This window comes from Natrix helvetica (assembly GCF_964273705.1).
Source record: "Natrix helvetica genome assembly, chromosome: 3".
NCBI lineage: Eukaryota > Metazoa > Chordata > Lepidosauria > Squamata > Natricidae > Natrix > Natrix helvetica.
The window spans coordinates 59,672,284-59,692,477 of record NC_138549.1 but is presented as its reverse complement, the minus strand read 5'-3'; the positions used below and the strand labels follow the sequence as shown (position 1 = coordinate 59,692,477).

The 20,194-nt window shown below is 47.1% G+C and overlaps 1 protein-coding gene across 3 annotated transcripts in view; it reads left to right on the top strand.

Annotated features, from left to right (window-relative positions):
• The window catches only part of MGST3 (microsomal glutathione S-transferase 3), a 44,946-nt gene extending 28,329 nt beyond the window's left edge, over positions 1-16,617 (top strand). For all 3 annotated transcript variants that reach the window (XM_081946445.1, XM_081946446.1, XM_081946447.1), the window contains exons 5-6: positions 14,556-14,628; positions 16,414-16,617. In XM_081946445.1, coding sequence (XP_081802571.1) covers positions 14,556-14,628; positions 16,414-16,523 — 183 coding nt within the window. In that variant the 3' untranslated portion in view covers positions 16,524-16,617. The remainder of the gene's footprint in view (positions 1-14,555; positions 14,629-16,413) is intronic.
• The last annotated feature ends 3,577 nt before the right edge of the window (positions 16,618-20,194 follow it).

The following is a 20,194-nucleotide window of genomic DNA, read 5'->3' as shown; positions in this document are numbered from 1 at the left end:
AAGATAAGCATAGACAAAATCTTATTTTACATTATGTCAGCCATATATGTTCAATCATCCCTTTCTTTGTCACTTTCTAGTATATCAACAATTACATGTATTTCAAATACATTTATTTTTGTGACCTGAGCCTTTTCAATATTGCTCCCTCCTCCCTGTCCCCAGATGGAGCTACAGCCCCCCCCTTTCATATCTTGTGTCAGCGTTCCAAATATCATGCAGAATTAAATCATTGTCCAAGGCAAAGTTATCCTTAAAACTCCAATTTAATAAGACAGACATTTTGGCATTATGCTGTGAAATTTCAACTCTAACATACATCCTGTGGGTTCACCCAGTTAAAAGTTCATCATCTATCCCCACACCCCATAATTCATCACATGGTCATCTTCCACGCTGGCATGTACACCCCTCTGCTTCCGGCCAGGTGTCGAGGTGCGGAGACAAAAGACAACCTTGAGCTTCTAAGAAAATCCATAACAATACATTCCACAATCCTACTCCTTTCTATTCCCCCCTCCCAACTACTATACCAATGAAACAGCATAAGAATATATATATATTATTATATTATTTAAAATATGTGGCAGGCCAAAGATCCTAAAAGGAACAGAATTACAGGCCTGACATCTTGCACATTACTATCTTTTTCACCACCTCCCCTATTTTCATCCTCTAGGAGAGAACTATGTTTTTTAATGAAGGCTTCTGCCTCCTCTACTGTGTTAATTCTAATTCTATTTCCCTCCCAAAAAAATCAACATTTCCTCTGGCAATAATCATCTAAACCAAACTCCTTTATTGTATAATTTCTTTGATAAGGAGGAATACTTCCTCCTTTTTTCCCTTATTTTTTTCGGAATTTGCTTAAGAATGGTAATTTCTTTATCTTTATATTTTAATGGTCTCTCCCTTTGGGCCCCTAGCATCTCATCCCTCGTGGTCCTCCTAAGAAACTTAACATGTACCTCCCTTGGAACATTGTGTGTTCTAGCATATGCTGAATTAATCCTGTAAACCAGATCCATATCCCACAACAACTGTTCTTTATTTCTCTTAATATATTCTGCTAAAATTGTACTCATAATATCCTTAAGATCTTCATTTTCTGTTTCTGGTAGGTTCTGGAATCAGAGAAAAAATTACATTCTTTCAAGTTCTATTTTTGCCATAAAGTTTTCTAGTTCTAAATTTCCCTTCCGCACCGCCTTAACCTCTTTCCCCAGTCCAGCTGCCCCCTCCTCCAACACCCCAATCCTTTGTTTGTTTTCTGATATATGATGTTGTACAGCTCTGAGTTCATCTTTGAGATCTGTCACCTCTTTTTTCAACTCATTTTGACCTCTCATAATTTCCTGAAACATTTGGTTAACAGACAGTTCTTTTGAGTTTTGTCCAGTCCCTTCTTGTAACAATGAAGTAATTTTCATCTGCTGCATACTTGGACTGGAGGTGGCAGATGTTGGAGCGGAGAATGACTTACCCGTTGGTGGTTTCTTGGGCACCATTTATCTGCGTTCAGGGATGATAAGTCTTTTGCAAAGAAAATGGCGTCAGAAGAGGGCGCAGCTGTGCCGGACCAAGGCGGCAGGCAAATCCAAAAGTAGAAAGTTAGTTCTCCTTCACAGTTCCAAGGCACAAAGGTACACCAGAAAGAGGAAAAGTTAAATAGTCAAAATTAATCAGGAAGCCCACGTAACAGGAGAGATCCAGAGCGCCTTCAGAGAGGGTATTAAAACAATTGCCAGAGGTTTTTATTTCCAAAGGTGGTTTCAAAAGGCAGGCTTCATTTATAGATGCAAAGACGAAGATGGAGGGACGCCATCTTGGCTCCTCCTTTCACAGGAAGAAGAACAAAGAGTTCCATAAAGTTTTTTCCTTTTAAGAAGACAGCTCAGCGATCATCTCTTGCAGCTGTGATATCAATCTTTCTCACATAGCTAGTACAAGTGGCAAGTCAGCCTTTGTTCTCTTTCCATTCTGTTATAGAGAGAGAGAGATAGTTCAGATGCAGCTTTGTCCGGGGGGGGGGGGTAAAGAGAAAGAAACACCCCCCTCTAATCTTCCAGTTTCAAATGGATTGAACAAAAACTTACAATAGTCTGCTGCTTCTCTGTTAACAATGATCGAGGAGGTTAGAGGGAATCTGTCCCCACCGGCACTTCAGCTGCTCTTTTTCCGCTTAACTCTTTCCTCCCGGAGCCCATTTGGCGAAAGGGCAGACAGCTGGCAGCTATTTCATGCCCCCCCTCCGCTCCCCGGTACCTGGGGCGAGGCTGGAAACACCCCCACCGGCTGCCGCCAAGTCTGGGGGATTCCAGCAAGCCGCCCTGCGGCAGAAGACCCCTCCAGGGCCCCCTGTGCTCCTAAAAGGAGCCCACCGAGGAGATGAGCAACGGACAGCACATCCATCACCTACAGGAACCGGAAGTGATCTATTTTTTGAGCTCTTAAAGAGTAATCTATCTGTTCCATTTTAAGAATTATTACTATCTCTTCCATATCTTTTATCTGCTTGTATCATTTTTTAAATTTATCTCCTCTATTCTTTCCTCAGCTCCTTCTGATTTCTCCTCTATTTTCCAGTGGGAGAGAGGGAGTGGTCATGTGCGGGTATTCCCAAAGACTGAGAGCAAACTTCTTAAATACTCCTGCCTTCCCTTCTAACCCAGTTTCCTCTCAGTCTCTTGGTCCAGGCACTGCTGAGAATCATAGGTAGGAAATTTGTTAGGTCAATCTGATATTTATTTGGCTTAATTGGGCATTTTCAACCTCTCTACATTCTAAATTTGCAGCTGTGGCCCTAAGGGACAGTCATCTGCCTTGCGCGAGCGGGGAGGGCCGTGTGCGGCATCTATCCTTCCTCCCCACGGGCCCGGAGCCTCAGCCTGATCCCCGGCATTGTGGGGGTGCCAGCTCCAGACTCGGCTGCAGGAGAGACAGCCTTCCCTCGCGCAGTTTAGAGAGGAGCAGTTTTGGGCGCCATGAGGAACACATGAGCCAACCGCGGAGCCGCCGCTTGATCGGGCGGTTTTTTCCGGCAACTGTTTGATTGCGAGGGGGCTCATTGGGGGAGGGAGAGCATGCCTGGGGCCGCGTGGCCTCCCCCGACGGCTGAGAAGGCAACGTTGGCTCTGGGAAGCCAGGCAGAGCCGCGATTAAGTGCTCCAGCCCTCCTCTTTCGTCCGCACTAGCTCCGGCGGCCATTTTATCTGCCGCCACTTGCGCGAGGCCCTTTATTCGACTGAAGGACAGAGAGGCTGCACCCAGCAGGGGGCCAGGCCGAAGGATAGATTTTCCCTGCCTCCCTTAGCGCGATCCGAAGGCCCAGGTCCTGGTGGGCACTACAGAGGCCTGCATTCCTTCCTCCTTCGCAGGACAAGTGAGTGGGGCAATGGAGGAGGGATCAGAACTTCCCCAGGGCCAGGTAGAGGGCCTGGAAGGGGGTGAGGGGGCCCCAGAACAGGGATTTGAATCAGGGGCTCCCACATCAAAACCTTTCGCTGCCCAGCATCCGTCTAGGTCCTCAACAAGGGAGGAGGCCAGGAGGCACAGGGCTCTTGAAAAGACTTTTGCAAGGGCGGAAAAGCAGACCAAGGCAACGGGGGCAGATCCCGGTCTCCTATCAGGCCTTTTTCGGCACATTCCTCGCCTAGGGGGTTCAGCCCTTCTTCTCCCTCGGCCTCACCTGCCAGGTCCCATGGCTACTCCAGACGGAGGGGGTCTTCCTCCCCCTCAGTTTCTCTAGGGTTAGCTAGACGGGGTTCTGCGGATCCCTTGGAAGGTATGTCCAAGGGACCTTGTTCTTCGCGCAGGTTAGCCCCTCAGAGGCCTAGCTCTCCCGATAGAGATATGGAAGACTTGGAGCGTCTCCCAGAGAGTATTAAAAGGCTTTATTTCTGCAACCATTTCGCGGGGTATCGCCCAGCGGGATAGGAGCTCCTACTCTTCCAGACCAGGAGGTTCGGGCCGTGCCCAGTACAGGACGTCCTCTCCATGTATGGTTAGCGAAGCTTCAGTCATGGGAGAGGAGAATCTCCAAGACATGGGTTTCTCGGAGGACGAGGATGCGGCTCCTCCGGAGGCTCCCTCTTCTTCGGGCCTCTTCGCCCCAGCCATGTTCAAGACTCTTCTGAACAAGGCTAGGAAGACCACAAAGGTTGGGACTGGGGATCCCTCGGTGCCCCCGCCTAGGGATCCTGACATGGCCATGTTCTCGAACACGGCCACGAACAAGGAGGAGATTCCAGCTCCTCCTTTGTTTATGGAGGTCCTGACAAACCAGTAGGCTCGTCCCTCTAACTTCTCGAACCCTGGGAGTAATGACCGCCGCTTCTATAACCTAGAGCAGACCTTTGCCCAGGCCATTCAGTTACCCAACATTGACACCCCGGTGGCCACTCTGGTTTCTTCCTCGCCAGTGGTGTCCGGCGATGCAGCTGACAAGTTGAAGCTGGAGGATAAGCGCACGGAGCTTACCTTGAGAAAGAATTTCAACGCAATCGCCTGGGCCATAAAGGCCTTGGCCTTGGCCTCTTATTTCAACCGCGCCACAGTCATGTGGCTCCGACAGCTCCAGGATCGCATTCCGATTCCAGACGATCGGCTTCACCAGGATCTGATTAAGATCATGGCAGCCTCCCAAGGCACTGGACACAATCTTCACAGACAACACTGTGAAGATTGCATCCAGTGCCTTGGCCACTTCGGTTACTTCCCGCAGACTTTTGTGGCTGCGTAACTGGCAGATAGATAACGAGGCCAAGTGGAACCTAGCGGCTGCCCCATTCAAGGGTCCTAATCTTTTTGCGGAGGCTCTCAACCCCATCTTGGTCAAAAACAAAGATAAAAAGAAGGTTCTCCCATCTATTGCCAAGAAGCCCAAGTCTAGGTCTCACCCTTATCGTAGGCAGACATATAGGGCCCCTGACTATGATCATAACCAACGCTTCTCCTCTTTCAGGTCGGATAGACAATCCTCCAGGTCTTCCTTTTAGGACAGAAACCGGTTCCAACACCAGTCCCGACGGCCCTTTTCGAGGCCGAGGCGGCCGCCCTTACCATCGTCCCATAGGCGGCCGCCTGTCCCTCTACGCGAATCAATGGGACGAAATCACGTCGGACGCATGGGTCAGAGCCACGGTTCGTCACAGTCTCAGGTTGAAATTTCTCCCATCGTTGTTCCGGGAGATCTGTTGGAGGTTCGGTACTCCTCTGGTGGATCTCGTCGCCTCACTGAAGAACTCACAGCTCCCACATTTCTTCACCTGTTTCCGGTCCCGATCAGTGGAGGGCACAGACGCCCTCCGGAGCAGGTGGCCTCGGGGCCTTCTTTATGCCTTTCCTCCCATTCCTCTCATTCCAGGGACCCTCAGGAAGGTGGTAACGGAAGGGGCACTGATCGTCGTTGTGGCCCCTTATTGGCCCAGGAGGCCCTGGTTCACGGATCTGGTCCATGGAGGATTCCGCGGGAGGAAGTGGTCTTGCGGCAGGGAGTCCTGATTCACCTGGAACCTCAGTGGCTCCATCTGACCGCTGGCTCTTGAACGACGAATCCTGAGGGGGGCTAACTTGTCCTCCAGAGTCATCCGCACCATCGAGGTGGCTGGGCATCTGTCAACGACCCGGATTTACAACTCCACCTGGGCGGCCTTTGTCCGGTGGTGCTCCCCTCTTAATATTTCCCCTGCCAGGGCCACCATTCCTAATGTCTTGGATTTTCTTCAGAAAGGCCTGGACGAAGGGCTGTCGCACAATACTCTACGTCGTCAGATGGCGGCGCTGTCTTCGGTCTTGGGGGGGTGGGGTCTTTCTCTCTCATGTCCCCCTGATCAAATGTTTCCGGAAGGGGGCGGCCAATCTCAGGCCCCCTCCTATCCATCGATTCCCTACCTGGGATCTTCCTCTTGTTCTTAGGGCCCCGTTCGAGCCTCTTCGGACTGTACATCTGCGTTTTTTATCCCTTAAGGTAGCATTTCTTGTAGTGGTTACTTCTGCCTGGCAAATTTCGGAGCTGGGTGCTCTTTCTGCCAAAGATGATCTCTGCCATTTTCATCAGGATAGGGTTGTCCTTCGCCTTGACCCTACTTTCATCCTGAAAGTGAACACCCCGTTCCATAGGGCGCAGGAGATCATCCTGCCCGATTTCTGCCCGGGTCCCTCCAACGATAGGGAGAGACTTTGGCACTGACTGGATGTGCATTGTGCTTTGCACATTTATCTCCATCAGACAGGGGAGGTCTGTCGGATAGCAGAGGTCCGTCGGACGGAGGCCTTGTTTGTCTCGTTCCAACCAGGAACGTTGGGGACCAAGGTGTCTTCGGCCACCATTGGCCGTTGGCTGCGACACACCATCATGGAGGCCTACGGGGCAGCAGGGAGGCCGGCTCCATCGGGGATAACGGCCCATTCCACTAGGAGTGCCGCGTCCACGGTGGCTTGGGCCACTAGGGCCCCTTTCGAAGACATTTGCTGGGCCGCTACTTGGGCGTCCCGGACGCCATTCATCCGACATTATCATCTGGATGCGTTCGCCTCAGCGGACGCTTCCTTTGGTCGGAGGGTCCTGCAGAGGGTGGTGGCTGATACTCCCCTTGGGCCTTAGCTGTTGGTTTCTATCCCTCCCTAAGACTAAGCTTGGGTATGTCCCACACGTGACCACTCTCTCTCTCCCACTGGAAAAAGAACGTTGGTCTTACCTGAACATATCTTTTGGGTGGGAGAGAGGGAGTGGTCATGACCCGCCCTGGCCAGGTTGTGGGGGCCAAGGGGAGGACCGGGTGGTTCCCAGGGGGAGGGTGTTTTGGCTGTTTTTTGTTGTGTTTGTTGTTTCAGTTCTATCGTTCGCCTTCGAGGAAACTGGGTTATAAGGGAAGGCAGGAGTATTTAAGAACTTTGCTCTCAATCTTTGGACCAATCAGGCTTTGAAAACACCCACATGTGACCACTCCCTCTCTCCAACTGAAAAGATACGTTCAGGTAAGACCAACATTCTTTTTCTGTTTTTTTATTCATCTTTTATTGTCATTTGCTGGGGGTTTCTAGTCTCACATCTGTATCCTGCATCCGTTCCATCATCTCCCTATGATTCCTTGTCATATCTTCCTGAATACATTGAAACATCAGTAATATTTATTTGTGAACTGTATTTGTTTTCCCCTGTTGAAACATTATATAATCATTTAATAGGCTGAAAGTTACTCAATATTCCCCCAAGATTCCAACATCCCAGTTTGCACCCTCAAAATTATCCAAATTTAAAAGTTTTGTTTAAATTTTCTTTTTTCTTTCACCTCATAGTGTTCTATCAAATAGTATTAATAATCCAGATTGGCCCACCAGATTTCTCAAATTCTCCTGTGATCGTGGAGACAGCAGCCAGACTGGGTTTGCTCCATCCAGTAACCAATTGGACTGAGCCTACACTTATGATGTCATCGGGCCCTTGTGGCTCCTCCCCAGTTCAGATTCAGTCCAACCAGGACTAGCTGTGAGAATTGATCTCTCCTCCAAATTTTAACCTTATAACTTTAATTGGCAATTTTTTTACATTTTTTTCCCTTTGAATTGGCTTTTTTAATTGAATTTTTTCTTCTGACCAAATTGGAGGGAAATTCAAAACTGCTTTCTGGCTGCCTCTCTTCAGCCGTCTGACTGCCTGCGGCCACGAGTTCACTCAGGAAGCTTGCCTTGCAGTCGGATCAGCCAGCTCACGAGCTACGGCTCTGCAGCTGTTTCTCCAAGGCGCTCCTTGACTCTGGGCACTCGGAGGGACGCGTGACCAGCCCTTTCGTGCGCAGCGGTTCCAGCAAAGTCGGTGGCCATTCTGCGGATTGCTCGGCCACGTTGAGTGTCAGCGACCATTTTGCGGGTTGGAAAAGCCCTCGAAGATAGCGGTGGCCATTTTGAGGCTCAGAAAAGCTTCAGAGAAAAAAAAGGCGGCCATTTTGGACACTTTTAAAAAGGCGCAAACTTTGCAGCAGTCGTTACAAGTGCCCAGTGACCTAGGATCATCCCAGGTAGACCGGATCAAGAGCGTCTGGCCATCAAACCGGTGAGACCGTTGCCTATCTTTATTGTAGCGTTGATTTATGTCTGGTGAGATGGCTGACCAAGCTGTGGCTGCAGATAAAGGATTAGAGGAGGCAGGGCCATCGGGGTAAAGAGCAATAGGAAGCGGCAAGCCAAAGGGGCTCCTTCCTCAGGGGTAAACCCCAAGGTCCCTAAAGCGACTACCAGGGCAGAAGAGCGCAGGCAGAAGGCTCTTGAGAAAGAATTTCAGAGGGCCCCAAAACAACAACAAGTTCTAACTGTCCAGCCCTCCCTCCCTCCTCCCGAGGGTCTCCAGGTTATCTCCACAGATCCACCTGTCTTGCCTCCCATGGGCCCTTGCCCTTCATTGGCTGATTCAGATGGGGAATTGTCTTCTTCAGAGTCCTCCTCTTCTATAGAACCTGACAACAGAGGCAATTTCTTTAATGTCCCTCTCAATAGGGAACGCGCCTTTGAACAGCCTTCCCTCCCTGTTGCGCATGGTTCCCAAGCCATGTACATCTCTCCTGCACATATGGCAACCATCATTGCTGAAACCATTAAACAGGTCGTGGTTACTGGCCTACAACAGCGCCCCCAATCTGCTCCATCACATAGCCACAAGCATAAATGTTCTGCAACTGATCAACAACCTGATCCCTCTGCTTCTACTTCTCAGGCTTAAGTTGGTGGAGAGCAAGATGACTGCGGGATTCAGACCTGTCTGACGACGAGGTGGGCACCCCGGATACCCTGGCCTTTGCCAGATTATTCAAAACCTATCGCTTTAAGTCCCTTCTACTTAAGGCCATTTAAGCTGCTAACTTACCATCTTCTGCTTCAGCTTTTACTTCAGAGGAGAAACCAACAGAACCGGCTACAACTGAGGGTCCCAGAACCCCATTCACCGAACCTACTGTGGAAAAGCAGGTGATCCCTGTTCCCAAGATCTTCCTGAACGTGATTCAAAAGCAGTGGGATTCCTCGGGCATGGGTCCACAGCCAACCAACCTTGACAAATGCCTCTATAACATTGCACTGGAACTCACCAAATTCTTCGAGACTCCCCCAGTGAACGCACCAGTTGCAGCCCTGTCATCCCCTACTGTGGTCTCTGGAGCCCCCGAAGTCCTCAAGCCTGAGGAGAAAATGTCAGACCAAACCTTAGTCAAAAACTATCAGGCTGGGGCCTGGGCTGTTGGGGCCTCCACTGCCACTTCCTTTTTCTCTAGAGTGGCTCTAGTCTGGATTGAACAACTTCAGGAGTGCATTGCTCCTACTGACACTAGATCACATAGGGACCACAACAAGATTAGGGCAGCCGTTGAATTTTCGGCTGATTCTTCTCTCAATGCTGTCAGGTTCGCTTCTGAAGCCATGGCCTCTTTGGTCACCGCCAGGCGTCTGCTTTGGCTCAAGCCATGGCAGGTGGACGTCCGTACCAAGTGGCGCCTGACAGCCTCCCCCTTCAGTAACACCCAATTATTTGGTACCTCTTTGGATCTGTACCTCACGGAATCTAAAGACAAGCGCAAGGTCCTTTCATCCATCTATAAGAAACAGGACAGTCATCCCGCTCCCTACTATAGACGGTTGCCCTTTTGGCCGGCGGACGGGGGAACTTACTTCTCCCATCCGCAACGTCAATCTTACACTCCCAGACAGGGATCTCACCAGGACAGATCTATCAGAAATGCACAGCGTTCCCCCCCCCCCAAGAAGTCTTACCGTGGAAGCAACCACCAATTTTCACGTCGAAAATGACTATCTGGATTCTCTTCAATCAGAGGCCCCCTGGCGTTCTTTGCCCACTGCTGGGAAGAGACCACAACAGACAATTGGGTACTCAAAACTGTCAAATTCAGCCTTATGCTGGAATTCCTTTCCATTCCCCAAGAACATTTCGTTCCATGCCCGGTCTCTCAGTGTCTTCACAAAAGGTCACTGATGGAACAGGCCATCCAGCACCTGTTGGTGATCTGGGCCATCCAACCTGTTGCTCCCCATCAGGAAGGGCAGGGCTTTTATTTCCGCCTGTTTGTGGTACTGAATAATTCCGGGGGATGGAGAGCAATTCTGGATCTAAAATTGAACCGCCATATTGTCTACCGGCAGTTCAAAATGCATTCTCTGCACACCATCCTGCAGGGAGTCAGAAAAGGCAACTTCCTCACGTCGGTGGACTTGACCCAAGCTTACCTTCATAGTCCCCTCTTCATAGACCACCGAAAATATCTCCATTTCTCTTATGGGGGGGAGGCACTTCCAATACCGAGCTCTTCCGTTCGGACTGTCCTCGGCCCACAGGGTATTCACAAAGGTACTGGAAGCCCTAGCCACCCACATCAGGTCATCTCCAGTTCGAATTCTCTGTTATCTGGACGACATTCTCTTGTTGTCCAGGTCTCCGGTTCAAGCAGAAAGGGATCTTGCTCTCACTATTCACACCCTGCGGAATCACGGGTTCGAGGTGAATCTCAAGAAGAGTCACCTCGTTCCCAGCACTCACATTCTCCACCTCGGGGTCTTGATAGACACCGTGGCAGAGAGGGTGTTTCTGTCCAATGACCGCATACTCAGTCTGAAGGAGCTTGTCAGGAAGGTGCTGCGCCTACGCAAGTCATCTCTTCTTCTCTCCCAAGTCTTGGGCAAGATGGTGTCTTGCTTCGGGTTTGTCCCGTGGACCAGGTTCCACAGCAGGCCCCTTCAATGGTTCTGCTTCCACATCAAAAGGGTGACAGGAGCTGCTTTCCCTTCCGGGTTCCCCTTCCCAACCAGGTCTTACAATCCCTCAAATGGTGGCAGTCCCCGGCGATTTTGCAAGGGACCTTGTTCAGGGATCCGTGCCGTCTCACACCCATGGACGCAAGTCTGACGGAGTGGGGGGCACACATGCAGGACCTAGTGGCTCAGGGTCAGTGGTCCTTCGAAGAGAGCCAAAACAGCATAAATTGGCTAGAATTATGGGCAGTTTGCCTCGCCCTCAGACAATTCCAACACAAAGTTCAGGACCGCCACATATTAGTCCTAACAGACAATACCACGACCAAGGCGCACATAAACAGGCAGGGTGGAACATGTTCCTGGCCCCTAATGCAGGAGTCCAACCGGTTGTGCCGGGGGGCGGAATCTCACCTGTCAGCTCTCAGGGCAGAGCACATCTCAGGGGCCTCCAACATCCAGGCAGACTGGCTGAGCCAGACAAGGATAGATCAGGCGGAGTGGAACCTCTTCCATCGACTGACACTACAATTCGGTCTCCCAGTCCTAGACCTGTTTGCGACGGCAGACAACAACCAGGGACCAAGGTATTACTCGCGGTTCATGGATCCCATGGCAGAAGGAGTAGATACCCTCAGGTGTCAGTGGCCCAAAGGTCTCCTGTATGCATTTCTGCCCCTTCCCCTCATTCAGAGAGTAATTCAGAAAATGTTGGAGCAGGAGGCCTATTGCTACTAGCGCCGAATTGGCCATGCCAACCTTGGTATGCCGACCTAGTGACTCTGTCAATCTCCACTCCATGGAACATTCCACAGTCTCTCCTGTCTCTACACCAAGGGTCTTTTTGTCTTCCTGACCCCCAGTGGCTACAATTAACCGCATGGCAATTGAGCGGCAAGCCTTAACAGCCGATAACATCTTCCTCAACATCATTGCTACCATTCAAGCATCACACAGAAGCTCTGCTAACCACATTTATGATGCCACTTGACGGACATTTGCACTGTGGTGTACCAACCAGACTGTTGACCCACTTAAAGCGTCTATTCCACAGATATTGGACTTCTTACAGAGGGGACTTGATCAGGGCCTTACCCCTAATACTTTACGTCAACAGGTGACCATCTTGGCTTCTGTCCTAGATGGTCTGGCCTCCAAACATCTACCTTCTCATCCTTTGATTTGGAGTTTTCTCTGTGGAGCATCCAACCTGTGTCCCACTGCCATCCATAGGTATCCGACTTGGGACTTACCTCGTGTCCTAGAGGCTTTGACTTCCTCGCCCTTTGAACCTATGAGATCCACTTCTTTGAAACTGTTGTCCTTTAAGACGTTGTTTTTGGTGGCTATAACATCTGCCAGACGTATTTCTGATTTGGCTGCCCTTGTAGTCAGGCATGACTTGGGCGTATTCCATCCAGACCAAGTTGTCTTAAGACTGGACCCGACATTCATACCGAAGGTGAATAGCTGCTTCCACAGGGGTCAAGAGTTAACCTTGCCTGATTTCTGTCCTCCCCATCATGAGAGGGAACGTAAGTGGCACACTCTTGACGCACGTCGGGCCCTCAAGATCTACATAGACCGCACCGCTTCATTCTGCCACTCGGAAGCTCTTTTCGTATCCTTTCCCCAGGCTTCCTTGGATAACAAAGCTTCATCGTTGAGTCTGGGCCGTGGATTAGGGCCTGTATTAAACTGTCTTATGAACTTCAGTCCTTACAGGTTCCTCTAAACATTACAGCTCATTCTACACGCAGTGCTGCGACATCTGCTGCTTAGTCCACGCAAGCTACATTGGAAGAAGTCTTCCGGGCAGCCACATGGGCGTCTCCCACGGTCTTCATACGTCATTACAAGTTGGACTTGAAATATGCATTGGCTGATGCAGCTTTTGGGCACAGGGTGCTGCAACAAATGCTTGTGCTTTAACGGACTTTCTTTAGTATTTCCACCCTAGTGGATAGCCCAGTCTTTGGTACATCCCAGTCTGGCTGCTCTCTCCACGATCACAGGAGAATGGGCGTTGGTTCTTACCTGATACACTCATTCTCTGTTGAAGTGGAGACAGCAGCCAGCCCCACCCTGGGGTGCGTCATGCAATGGAACTTTTTTGTGCGGAGGAGAGAGAAACAAGAGACTATAGACTTGATACATGTACATTTTTTCCTCACAATTCTCACTTGAGTCTTCAGTTTTCCTTCGTCTGAACTGGGGAGGAGCCATAAGGGCCCAATGACATCATTAGTGTAGACTCAGTCCAATTAGTTACTGGACGGAACAAACCCTGTCTGGCTGCTGACTCCACTTCAACAGAGAATGAACGTATCAAGTAAGAACCAACACCCAATCTCTTTAATCCACAGAATCAAGTGTTCAGTTTCAAGGATGTTTCTTGTTAATTATAGTACACCTTACCTTAAAAAACTTCAAAAGGCTCACTAAATATTTCCAAGCAGCCAAAGCGCCAGTAGATATGGAACCAAAATAAAGAGGCCTTCCAGGTATTGTTTGCCTTTTACAATTTCCTGTCCTGTCCTCGTTTTTCTTCTGTAATCAATCAATCCTCACTTGCCAATGTCTTTACCCACCATGTACTAGTATAATATCTTCTTTCACCAGTTTGGTGGCACCCACACTCTTAAGTTCCAGCATTAAACAAATCAAAGATAGAATAGCTGAATGTCAAAAAGATTGAGGAGAGAGAAAAAACCAATTCCTTTTTACTTACACGATTTCTTCCAGTAATCAGACAACGTTATCAAATCAGTTTTCACACTATTACAAGTTCCAGTCCGGGCTTTCTATATTTTAAAGGTTTATAGTCTTCTATTAAAAGTTTGTTTCACTTTTGGGTCTATAATCTTTCTTTGTGTGTTAAATTGCCACTTTCTTAGCGTCTTGGAGAGGTTTTTTTAAAAATAACTCTCTTATTTGGGTTTAAATCTCTAATATAAAAGTTGAAAGTTGTCTCACCCAGTTCCAATCCTCTGTCCAAAAAACCACTTCAGCTCATAATCTCTTTGTCCCAGTTGTCACACCTTTGGTCTTGCCATCTCTGCTGCCGATCAGGAGGGTTTCTTTGGATCAAGCAGGAAAATTGCTGTTTCCTCGCAATCTACAGAGCGTCCCTCCTTTCTTCACTATCCCTCCAGGGTGGCTTTGACCTTATAAGGTCTCCTGGCAAGCAAGTATCGGCTGGGTTTCGTGGAGCTCTGCTATCCCATGTCCATCCTGCAATGCTAACTGAAATATGGAAACTTCTTATTGGTAGCTTGAAGGATGTTCACTTAGCCATAATCCACAGTTATTGTTTTAAGAAACTGGAAGATTGTCTATGCAATAAATATTTTTGGATTGATATTAATGACAGCTATTGCTTAGGAACATACCTTAGGAACATGAATCAGACCACAAAAAGTTGATCTTTTTAACCAGTGAATGTGCTCTGTCACATTCAACATAAATTCACACTATTAAGCTCACAATGTAACTTGATAAATAGAAAGTTGGAAAGAAAGGTAAAAGTTATACAGGGTAAAAGCAAGTTTAATTGGACTGATCATGTCACTTCATAGTTTTTACACTTGCCCAATACAGGGGGTTAAAAGGAATATGGAGCAAAAGAAATAGTGGAATAAGCTTTTTGTTTTGTATCTGTCTTTATTTACTTTCTTAGCTACTATAATCACATCTTTCCAGAATGATTCTCCCACAGTATAAATCCTAATTGTTGTGACAAACTGTTTAATATCCATTTAATTGTAAACATCCTTTCATGTGCAATTATTCATTCTTCATAGCGTGTTGCTACAGGACTTGGTATAGCATGGATAATTGGAAGAATACTCTATGCTTATGGCTATTACACAGGAGGTGAGTCCTTGTATTGAGAGTTACAATCATGTCATTTCTTGCAAAGCTGTTTTCAACTGTGTGGTGGTGTTTATAAACTCCTGCTTCACGACATCTATATACTGTTTTACAAAATCTGAGTTGTTATGTCAAGATTAGTCTGAATTCATAATTAAAGTTTATTTTTAGACAATATAGCTCAGGGTTGTCAAACTGGATTTATTTGAGGGCCAGATCAGCATTTTATTTCTCTGTGGGCTGGCAGGGTGGTGGTGGTGGGACAGATGCTTCCTGCAGCACCTCTGGCCAAAATGGGGCACGGGTGATCTGTGCGCAGTCCCCTGTGCCTCATTTTTGCCCTCTATGGCCGCCTGCAGCACTCTGCCAGCCAAAAATAAGTCATGTGGCCTATTTTCGGGCTGTTTTTCAGCTCGTTTTGGGCCTGTTTTTGGCCCAGAGTGCTGCAGGAGGCCACGGAGAATGAAAACAAGGCGTGGGGGGGGGGGGCGCACGTGACCCATTTTAACTGTCAGAGGCACTGCAGCCCAGTCCTTTGATATTTCCAGACCAGCTCCACGGCCTTGAGTTTGATACCCCCTGATATAAGCTGGTACTATATTTTCCCAAGAAAATTGAAAGAAATAGGGGAAAATACACTTGGAATTAATTTACCTAGACCATTAGGACTTTATTGGTTAAATGAGGCTAAATTCATATATTGTGTCAGAGCATTAAAAAAAATATTTTTTAATGTAATTATTAAAAACAACATCACCAAATTTGGAACGACTGGATCATGAATCTTGCTAAGGCATGTATTTTAATCTGATTGTGTGCATTGTGAGAATCTAGAGTGATTTTAGCTTGTTCTTGGTTTATTCAGCAAATTTTGCACAAAAATCTGGCTTGCACTATATAGTGGATCTGCATAGACTTCATTATTCCCAGAAAACATTTGAAGTCAAAAATAAGATGTTGGGTTTATCTATCCATAATGCTAAGTGATAAAGGGAATTTGCACATTATATTAAACCAGAGAGAAGCATAATATTTGTGAATGAGGTCCATGTGTTAGTATTCCCTAGAGAATAGAATGAAAATCATTATTAGAGAAACAGAGAAGAGGAAAACTTGAATGTGTATATCTGAATGTCTAGTTGCTTAGCTTTTTCTTGTACTCAGCCAGCTATCAAAAATGTAAAAGTGACCATCCTACTGTGGCTAGTGATTGGGAAAACAATGCTTCATGAGTTAAAAATGCTATGCAGATACCTAGCCCTTTATTTAAAATTAGGAATCATGTGCCATGAGTGGAAAGCATATACAGACTTATTCTCTGGATAAAAATATTGTGGGGGTAAGATACCCAAAAAAAACCTTGGGTATTCTGTTAATATACAGCTTGTTGTGCCTTAAAATGGCTTCTATTGTACTGCCATAAAATGGCTTCTACTGTGCAGCACAGTGGAGTTGCCATGGTAACTCCTTCACAGTACTCTACAAGGAGGCTCCCTCTGGTAAGGGGGGAAATCCAATGTTAGAAATTATGTTTGGTCTGGACATTTCCCCCCCTATAAATAATTATCTGGGCAACACCGGGTTATCAGCTAGTATCATATAAATAAGTAATGACCTTATTTCTGTGAAGGGTGCTCTTTTGTATATGAAGATGACAACAATTTCCTTGAAGCATCTAGAAGAACTTATTGGATGAAAAGAAAGCATTTCAAAAATTAATTTTGCACAACAGTTGTTAATGTTGCTATTTGTATTACGCCATATGAATATTCTGTCTTATTTTTATAGATCCTAGTAAGCGAAATCGTGGAGTCCTCGGTTCCATTGCACATCTTTGTTTGGCAGGGACCACTGTTTACTCAGCTTTTCAGCACCTTGGCTGGATCTCCAGAGCCTAGGCAGCATCCATTCTGGTGATTTCCTGAGATGTCTTTAAACATTTATCTCATGTAATTTTTATCATTGCTTTGTAAAAAAAAATAAAAACAAAAATGAATCACATCTAGTTTCCAATGTCCCCTTCTTGTTAAAACTCAGCAGCGTGCCATCTTTTTTTTCTCCTAACTCCAGATATTTCTATGGCGTTTAACATGTCCCTCATTTTGTAATTGTAGGCATTGCCCGGTAAGGGTTATAAATGTTAAAGAATATAACTTTACAAGGCTTTCAAATGTAGTGTGCAGAAAATCTGTTTTTAATTTGATTGCTGATATAAAATATATAGAGAAAAAAATGTATATGCAATATCAGAGCATGCAATAATGTAGGCTGTACCAATTTCAGCTACATTCTAGAAACATACACATCTTCAAGCTCTCACTACTTGGATTTTCTCCCAATTATTATCTCTGGGCTATGACCAAGCAACAGCCACACTCAGATCACGTATGCTTGACATAAATCATTAAAACAAAGCTTGTGAAGTACCGTTATCCCAAATTTAATGTTCTCATTACTTCTGATTAGAAAGTACAAAATGATACTGTACTGACTATGAATATGTCCTTGTAACTCAGGACAGGTTGAAATACTAAACATGTTTTTCTGAACTGCTGTTTTTATATCCAAAGTCCTCTAGTTACTCCACTTATGACCATCAAAACAGGATTCGCCAATTTAGATTGTGTACATTTCTGCTTTCTGATATCCTGAAAAAAAACTTACTAGGTGGCTAGGTTTTATGTGGTGGCATTAAAAGCAACTGAAACTGTCTTGAGTATGGATAAGCAGTATAGATAACAGTATGGATAACTCTTGGTTATTTATACCCTGGGAGGTGTTTATATCTAGGGCAGTGATGGCGAACCTATGGCACGCGTGCCACAGGTGGCACGCGGAGCCATTTGTCAGGGCACGCAAGGCGCTGCCCTGTCAGCTTGCCAGCGCACATGTGTGCACTGGCCAGCTAAGTTCACCCTTTTTTAAACCCATTTTTCGCCCTTCCCAGGCTCCAGAGGCTTTATAGGAGCCTGGGGAGGGTGAAAAGAGCCTCCCCCGCCCCCCGGAGGCTTCATGAGCTTCCATGAAGCCTCCGAAGCGTAAAAAACCGGCCCTACAGGCAAACCGGAAGTTCGGGAACAGACTTCCGGTTTGCTCGAAGGGTCGTTTTGAGCGCTCCAAAGGCTTCAGGGACTGTCCGGAGGCTTCCCTGAAGCCTTTGGAACGCTTAAAACGACCCTCCGAGCAAACCGAAAGTGTTTGCTCGGAGGGTCGTTTTGAGCGCTCTGAAGGCGTCTGGGAGGCCTCCGGACGGTCCCTGAAGCCTCCGGAGGGCGTCCAAGGGGGGCGGAGGAGGCTGTTTTCGCCCTCCCCAGGCTCCTATAAAGCCTCTGGAGCCTAGGGAGGGCGAAAAAAGTATGTAAAAATGGGGGGGGGCTTGTGCGTGCATGAGCACTGGGGGGGTTGCACATTGCATTATGGGTGCAGCACGCCCGCACACGACCCCCCTGCGCTCCCCCCACTTATGGCACGCAAGCCAAAAAAGGTTTGCCATCGCTGATCTAGGGGAATACAGGACTACATGCCATATCAGTTACTCTTGTATATATTATCAAGTCTGACAGGAAAATGTAAACAAGTTTACAAAACCTTTGGGATTATTTTAGTGTTTTATTTGCCCATAATTACCTGAATTTTACACTAATAATGTAATTTTTTTACTACTCCAGTTATTACTTTCGACCTCTTTTGTACACATAGGTAGCTGGAGCACTCATTGCATATTCTGTTGTAATACTGTTTTAGCTAAAATGTTATATATGCATTTTGTCTAACTGTTTGGATGTTGTTGGGGTGTTGTAGGGCGACTCCCTGGGTAATTCAGGCATGGGGACAAACTCCATGGGACTAGTGACCTGGAAAGGGGTCAGTTCAGTGCTACTATGCACTGTGTTGTAGGTTACCTCCGCAAAAGGCCGCAAGTCTGCCCACATGGATTGCTGGTAGTCCACATAACACCTCAGGTACTCTTCTTTCATTCTACTGCCACATTTGTGCTCGGATGAAAGGCCAAGCTGAGTCCCTGGACGGACCCTATTGCACATAGGAATTCCCTCAAGAATTTTGAAGTGAATTGGACGCTCCTATTGGAGATAATCCTGCATGGCACCCCATGTTGCCTGTATATCTGCTTTATGAACATTCTACCTAGTTTCTTGGCTGAGAGTAGCCCTGAGCAGGCTGTGAAGTGGGCTTGGTTTGAGAATAAGTCGATCAAGGTCCAGATGACCGTATTCGCACCACACTCAATTGCATGAAGACTGCGGGGGGCCTTGCAGTCCGAATGGCATCACTTTGAACTGGAAGCTGCCTAACAGGCAGTTGAAGATTGTCTTCCATTCATCTGTTGTCTTTGATTTGCACCCCGTAGTGAGCTCCTAGGTCTCGCTTGGTGAATCCTTTGCCAGTTGGCTTAGCATGTCCTTGATCAAGGACAGAGGGTAGGTATTTTCCTCTAAAATCCTCTAAAATCAACGCAGACCTTCATTGGCCCATCTTTTTTCTCTTTGAAGAGCCCCAGGGCAGCCACCGTAGATCCCCTGGCTAGGTTGGTGTCGATGTATTGCCTCACCTTGTCCATTTCCATGGGGGTCATGGCTTACCTCCCAGCACAAACTCTATTGTCCAGTCAGTAGGTTGGTGGGGGGTTAAGATATTGCTTTCTGGCTCACTGAATGTGTCAGCCAGGTCTTGGTATTATTTGGGAACTTGGGGGCAACCTAGCGGCGAGTCAGTGCCAGCAGTAGCTTTGTCATAGGTGCCGGTTCTGATTGTTGGGTCTTGTCACTAAGGCAGGGCGGCAATGGTCCCACTCCTATTTTTAATTTTCTATAACCATTCTCCCACGTGATGGCTGGAACAAACTTGTCCAGCCAGGCAAGGCCCAGGATGACTGACTCTGTCATTCTTGGTGCAACCACAAATAGGAGCTCCCAGTGGCGGCCCACTTCAAGCCTTACTGGCTCGGTGATTAGGGCAGCTGGGGATCTGCTTATCAATGTCCCATCAAAGCATATGGGGCATGCCAGAGGCATCATGCTTATCCCTAGCTTCTGGACTGTGGGGAGGCTGATTAGACATCTGATGCCTATGATGACCTCTATATTCCCTTGAGCTCCCATCCTGGGCACAACTATTTTTTTAATTGTAAATTTTTTATTGGTTTTTTACAAATGTTTTAGGGAAAAAGGTAAATAGGTATAGAAAATTTTGACAGCTACATCATGTGGGAGGTAGAAAACCCCCCGAATCTCACAACTTTAACAAAAAAGAAGAGAAAAAACATCAAAATTTGAATAAACATTGGCAGCTTTTTGTTTTTACATTCAATCATCAATATATTCAATCATCTTTTGTATCACTTCCAAAAGTTACATTATAACAACAATTGCAATAATGTTTCAACTAATTTTTGTGATCTGAGTCTTCTAAGTGTTGCATCCTCCCCCCTGTCTGCTGGCAGAGCCATGGCCCCTCCCTCTTTCATATCTTGTGTACTGTCCCCTGTTTGATCTAGGAGGGCACTATTTTTTTAATGAAGGCCTCCGCCTCCACAACTGTGTTAATTCTA